This window comes from Orcinus orca, chromosome 6, assembly GCF_937001465.1.
Source record: "Orcinus orca chromosome 6, mOrcOrc1.1, whole genome shotgun sequence".
NCBI classification, from domain to species: Eukaryota; Metazoa; Chordata; class Mammalia; order Artiodactyla; family Delphinidae; genus Orcinus; species Orcinus orca.
The window spans coordinates 90,469,590-90,476,362 of NC_064564.1; the positions used below are offsets into that span (position 1 = coordinate 90,469,590).

General features: G+C 43.9%; 1 protein-coding gene across 1 annotated transcript in view; it reads right to left on the minus strand.

Moving 5' to 3' along the window:
• Positions 1-6,053, minus strand: part of GRIN3A (glutamate ionotropic receptor NMDA type subunit 3A) — a 154,417-nt gene extending 148,364 nt beyond the window's left edge. The window contains exon 1 of the mRNA XM_049710950.1: positions 4,696-6,053. Within this exon, the coding sequence (XP_049566907.1) occupies positions 4,696-5,394 (699 nt within the window). The 5' untranslated portion in view covers positions 5,395-6,053. The remainder of the gene's footprint in view (positions 1-4,695) is intronic.
• Between the last annotated feature and the right edge of the window lie 720 nt (positions 6,054-6,773).

A 6,773-nucleotide genomic window follows, 5' to 3' on the forward strand; every position in this document is an offset into this window, starting at 1 on the left:
TTACTATAATTTCTCCTATAGGAGAAATGAGAGAGACCAACATTTCTGAAAAACCTTGGGCATCTTATTGAAGCTTCTATGGCAATACCTAAGGCTCTAGAAACTGCATTGATGATGTGCATTTATAAAGATTTGTTATTGGTATAGAGACAGTACCTATGGCATGTCTTCTAATCCTAGGCAAGGGTGCAAGCTAGTTAGGAACATAGTTCTTTTCGCAGGTGGGTGCTAAACCCACTTACTTTTTTTTTAAGAGAAATAAAATGAGGGAGTGGGTAGAGAGTAAGGTGGAAGATGAAGACATGTTACACTGTGAATCACATTCTATTTTGATTAGTAGCAACTAATGGAGAATTAGTGGTGAATTAGGACTAGAATGATTCTTATCAGATCAAAACCGACACCTCTCTACTGGTTATTTAGCCAACACTATAAATTTTTCCAAAGTACTTCACTTTCTTATTTGATTCACACAATAACTCTGTCAGATTGGTAAAGTAACCTTCTTTTGATTGACAAGCCTAGATGCTCACAGATAGAGTCACTAAGATTCCATGGCCAGTAAGAGGCAGAGGTACACTGAGTCTTTTTTTGAGTACTGTTTAATATACCTTCCATTATGTCATGCTCGTTTAACCAACATGACTGGAATGTGACTGGAGGTATTCATGAAATAAAATCTAGTGGCACAAAATCCAAGGTGATTTCTGCCACACCAGAAGATGAAACATTAAGGAATTAGACACCAAAATTGGTTTTCAGTTGATTCAGTCATAAGTTAACTCCAAGATGTAATAGCCAAGGAGATCAAGACCCAAGATTCTCTATGACTATTCTATGGCAGGCGCAAAGAAAAGGGGTGAGACAGATTAATTGCCCAATGAATGGTGTGTGCCAGTCTCTTCTGCTCTATTTATCTAGAAAAATAAGTAAGCATTGTAAACAAAATTCCCAGAATAGAAATTCCAAATTAATCCCAGGTCTCTGTTTTTCAAGAGGAATGTGTAAAAGATCACTGCTAAGAAAAGTTTTGCATCACTTGATATTTAATTTGAAATCATTTATCTTCAAGTCAGCAACAATTAGGTGCTACTATCAGCCATTCATCATGAATTGCAGAATACATTTCCCCCAGAGGAGAAAGAACAGTGTCTTGAATAGAGAAAGTCAAGGAAAACCACCACAGTTGAGATCAGATGTTTTAAAAATAAATGTCCTTTACTTGTCCCCTCATGAGGCACGTAAGTTATATTGTGATATCACTGCTTTGTCCCTTGTACCTTACAAAAGTGGCACCATGCCAGCGAAATTCTAATAAACAGAATTCAGTACTTAGCCCTGTATTATAAAAATGGACCATCCAAAACACTTATATTTCCATGGGAAAAAACATATGCTAATTAGTTAGCATATATGGCTCGTGAGACAGGCACATGGTACATTCAACAAGAGAAGAAAATAGTAGTGTGGTCACCTTTTAATTGCGTGGGTTTGAATCTAAGCCAATTATAATACTCCATTAACTCTGCCTAATGAAACCAATATGGAATTAACATGAGATACACATTTAAGAAAGAAATGTGTATCTGTCACTACCTCGGTAGGTAAATTTGAGACATTAACTTTGGAGAAACAATACAAACTCTCAGAAGAAAAAGTAGTAGGGGAGTGAAGAGAAAGAAAGAACTGGAGGAGCTGAATGTTACTTAAATGTAAATGTTAACTGCATCCATGTGCAGAATCATTATTTGAAGGTCATGGGAACAGAATTTAGTTGGCCTCAAGTGGAGGTTTGGGTGTGATAAAGTCAGAATTTTGGGGGTAGAAGCATGCTTTGACTCTATCCTATATGTAATGTTGTATTAAGCTTTTATTATGTAGTGATAATACACATACGGTTTCCAAAAGTGGGTAGCTAACTATCTAATTTTAATGGATTTCCCTGATTGAAGGAAGTTGGTTCCTTCCAAGCTGATGAACCTATGTGTTTATGATTCAAATAAATAGTATACTGAAATAAAACGACTATGCTACTCTCAGGGGTTTGATCATATCAGTGGTATCTCTTTCCATTCAGGAGTTGTGGCAGGATGCTATCAAAACCATTATTTACTAATTAAAGGTTTCATATGAAAGAAATCAGTAGCCCAAAAGAAAGTGGGAGAAAACATTGTGGCTGCTCCTGCTCTAAAAGCACTTTTGATTTGTCTGATTGTGTGGACAAGTCCCCTCTCTTCTAGAATCCTTTAATCATGCACTGGCACAGTCAACAAATTAGGTCACTGGGCATAGATTCTAATAAGGACAGTGGCTAAATTAAGTCAATTTGATTTAATGTGTAAAATGACTTCATCATTCTTTTATATTTAGAAAGTTTAAAAAAAATCACATCATTGTATTAGAGAAAGGTCCACTTTTCAGAAGCCAGGGGAAGATCAGTTATTATTTTTGCTGAAAGCAGATGGTGGTCATATCCTAAGATTACATGTTACAGTGACTTGTCATTGAGCTGGACATTTTAAATATAGAACATTATAGAATGACATTTAAATTATATACTAAAAGTAAGACAGGTTAGATATGTTTGAATTTAAAATACAAAGATGAATGAAAGAAAATGTCCTCAGTTGGCCAAACTAGATCTGAGTTAATAAAATAATCCCTCCAAGATGTGTCTCATGAAAGTAACAATGACAACAGTGATTTAAAATATACTTCTGAATTGAAATACAGAAGTAAATGTGCTTGACATAGTATTTATTTTATTGTCAGCTTGCAAGGGTTGTCCCTGGAGGACTCGTCATCCTTCAGTGGTCCTAAAGCTTTGAAATTTACTTATTCTAGATGCTTCTTCACAGTTTCTCTGGTCTCCAAGTTGTAGTGTGCTGTATACTACAAAAATTCATCATGGAGCACAGACAATTTCACTTCTAACTAAGAAACACTAATTTTGGGGAAAATTCTTGCTATTTAAGACTCTTGCCAAACAATCTACAAATGGAAAGGAGTCTGGAGAATGTGAACACTATTGGCATGTATGAAGTATTAGGTAATAAAGAAGCAATGATGAGAAGCAAGTGATGCTGACTCTTGCATTTGTTAGATCTTATTCTGCATATCTATTAATAATGATACACCCTATGGATGCAATTTCATGTTTATAACACTGGGCATTGGCAGCGTTGTGCACCTGTGTTTTCCATGCCTTACCATCTGCTGCCTACAGTCATTCAGATTCAGGTGACGGAAATATTTCAGATAAAAGTTAATTAGCCTGCACTCTGCAGATCAAATCTCTACAGTTCAGCATTAAATAGAAATCTTCTGGGCAACTGCTGAAAGTAGCCTGAGGCTGCCCTTCCTAAAATTAAAAATGTAAGATTCATTTTTCTAGAAAAGAAACCTTTAGTACTCTCTTTATATTTTACACATAGATTTGATCAAACTTTTCACATATATTCGCTCTTACTCATTTTATTTTTTTATCTCTGTATATATATCGAAAGTGGAAGAGAGATTAGAAATATTTTTTTCCAGCTACAGTGATAGAATGAAAATGATATAGAGTTAGAAATTCTCCCGAGTCTGGACTCTATTATTAGTACACCAACCAATGTTGATCAAGCCCCAGAACTTTCCTCAGTTTCTCAGTTTTTAAAATGGGACCAACACCAACTACCTATTTGTTTCATAAATACTTTGTGCAAGACTCAATAATGCTTGATATTTTATTAAAAAATAATGCACAAAATGCAGAAAACTCCTATTGCTAAAAGGATCCCACCTTCTCTGTAAATATTTATCTTATTAATTGTCAACAGTTAAGTTCTCAAGTAGCTTCCTTTATTGAAACTATATATATATATATTGTTAACCCATAGGAAACTAAATCATTATAGTCTTCTTTACTTCTAGATAATTGGAGCAGAACACAATTAAATTGGAGCTGAACACAACTAAATATAGCCAGTCTTTGAACCCATATCACATAGAGAGAGAGTAGGGACAAAAACAATCCCAAATGAGTCCTCCCATCCATTTTTATGGTATCAGATAATATTTCTAATGCCTTTCAATACCCAAGACTAATTAACCACTCTACCTATTGCTTCTGTACTAATTGCAGATTTCCTGTTTACTCAAAGGAATTCAGAGGGAGGTGTTTTCTTCTTTACACCGTTGCCTAAAGCTCAGGGACATCGTCTAAAGAAGTCGGAAGGGGCAGGTGCTCTTTCCGACAGGTGCTTTTAGAATTCCTCAGGGGAGTGAAAGACTGGCAGTCTGGGATCTTCTATGCCCATTCCCCGCGCTAGTCATTAGAACCTCGACTGCTCTCCACGCTCCTGAACTTCGACTTCTATTCAATACTTCCATAGGGTATCCACTATGTTTCTCCCAACTGGTCAAAACGTGAAGATTTTTTCGCATATTCTCCCACTTCCTTACTTCCATCTGCTACTCTACCTCTCATTTTATTTTCATGTGCGCTTTAAAATGTTTTATTTTACTTCTACTGAGACCCTTCTACCTGTAAGCTACGGATATGGTCCGATCCTTAAACAATATCAAAGTTGCAAAGCCCCACGACCCTCAGGTCTTCATCCGCGTTCTCTTCCTCCGCCCACCCTCCGCCCCCGCTACCATCCCGGCCCCCAGCGGTGCCCATCTCCACTCCACGCCCCAGACTCCTCTCACCTGACTCTCCCGCGGAAACTCGTGGCGCACGATGCTGATAACTGGAATGTGCAGGACGGAGCTGACCAAGTCGAGCTCCATCATCTCGCCCAGGCCCTGGGGGAAGGCGAGCAGCGCCGATACCCCTTGCACCACCACGGTGTGACACACGCTCTGCAGAAAGGAGAAAGGGTCACTGCTCCACGGCGAGCTAGGGGAGGAGACGGGCAAGAGCGGCAGATCGCCCAGGCCCGCCTCGATGGCCATCACTACTTCCAAAGACAGGTTGTAGGGCAGCAGCCCTTCCACTCGGTTCAGGTTGTCCACGGCGAAGAGGAGGGCATCCCGAGGCCACAGGGTCTCGGCCCGGTCGCCCTCCCCGGGCTTCCGTGCGCCCAGCGGCCCCCGGCCATACAGGGCGCTCCCCAACCAGCGTGCGCCCGGCGAGGGCGCCGGGGGCCGCCAAGTACCTGGCTCAGGTTCATCTCGCTGGGCGCCTGTCCGGCTGCCGTCCGGGGCGCGGCTGGCCGTGCGGGGGGCCGTGGTCCAGGGCTGCAAGTGCACCGCGCCCACCCTCACCGCGTGTCCGATGCGCTTGAGGATCTGGCAGGGTTGCGGGTGCGAGGAGGAGCCGGGCACCCCGGCCAGCACCAGTGCGCAGGGCGGCGGCAGCAGCAGACAGACCCTGCTCAGCAGCCACCACAAACTCAGTCTCCTCATTACTGAGACCCGCAGGGAGAAAGCGCGCCCCCTCCTGACCCCGGCTCTCCCCCGGGCAGCCTCCGCCTAAGGTCCCCGCCCCCAGGTTCCGCTGGCAGCTCACTCCGCGCGGCGAAGCTGTCCCAGGAGCTGAAGCGGACTCCGGGCCATCCAAGTTGGAACCTAGCGCGCCCTAGGCAGTCTCGGGACCTGCTCCCAAGTCCCTCCGCCTCGCATCCTCTGCCCGCCCGGTCCCTCCGCTGAGCGGGGCGGGCGGCGCTGGTCACCCGCGGCTTGGGTGCTTGTTCCCCGCCCGCCCCATCCGCAGGGCGGCTTGGGCACTGCGTCCGGCCCTGCGGGGAAGCAGGATTGAGAAGCGGCTGGGATTCCTAGGGGGCAACGGTGACCGAGGAGGCAAGGTTCTCACTTGGATTCTTTTCTCGCCCAGGCGAGACCCACTTATTTCCTTGGGGTCGCGCAGGAGAAGGCGTTCACGCCCGGGGTGCGGAAAAGCAGCCAAATCCTCCTTGTTCCACCGTCGGCCACCCTCTCGCGGGCTCTCCAAGCGCTGGCTTCATTTTTCTTCTTCCCTCGCTACTTCCTCTCTTCATTTCTTTCGTCCTCTTTCCGCCCAGTCGCCGCCGCCGCTGGCTTCCTCAGAGGAGCGACGCGACTGGCCAGCAAAGGGTGGTTCTGCTGGGAGCGCAAAGTTCTCCCCGCCTCAGCCGGCGCCTGTCTGCTGCTGAGCCCTAGCGCCAGCCTGTCGCTTGGCTGTGCTAGACACCCACTGTTGGTGAGATTCCCGGGTGGCGCTTCCCGCGCCCCTGGCAAGTTCTCTCCCCTCCAAGGCTAGGGCTCATAGTTTGCGAAATTCCTTGCGACCTAAGAGGGAGAATTCTGGATTCGGAGTTGCGCCCGAGGAATCTGAAATCCAGTAGGTTGAAAGAGGCCGTGATTTTAAGAAGCTTCTCTTCGATGTCTTTCTTCAACGGTTTTTCTAGCTGAGGGTATTAAAGCAAGAATCATATACACGTTGAATCTCGGCTTCGTGCTCTCTGGCTCATGGGCCTTTGCCAATTTTTAAGGATCCCAATGTTTTGGGGTTCTCAAAATTATAACAGTGAATTCGAAGCAATTATTTGATCAAGAAATTAAAGAGATTTAAAATAATTTGAAAGTATACTTTCAAGCACAGTCAACAGCAGTTTGTAGTTTAGACCAAGGGTCCTCCAGATCACTGTTACTAGTAAGTGCTTTCATTTGTGTGGTAATACAATGAGGTCAGTGAGTTATGATTTGATCTTTACCTCCATGATCTGAAAGATCTGGAGTTAGAAGGAAGGAGAGGGTTAAGGGTAGGCCTGTGGTTTCCACACATACAGTACATTTATTTTATTTTA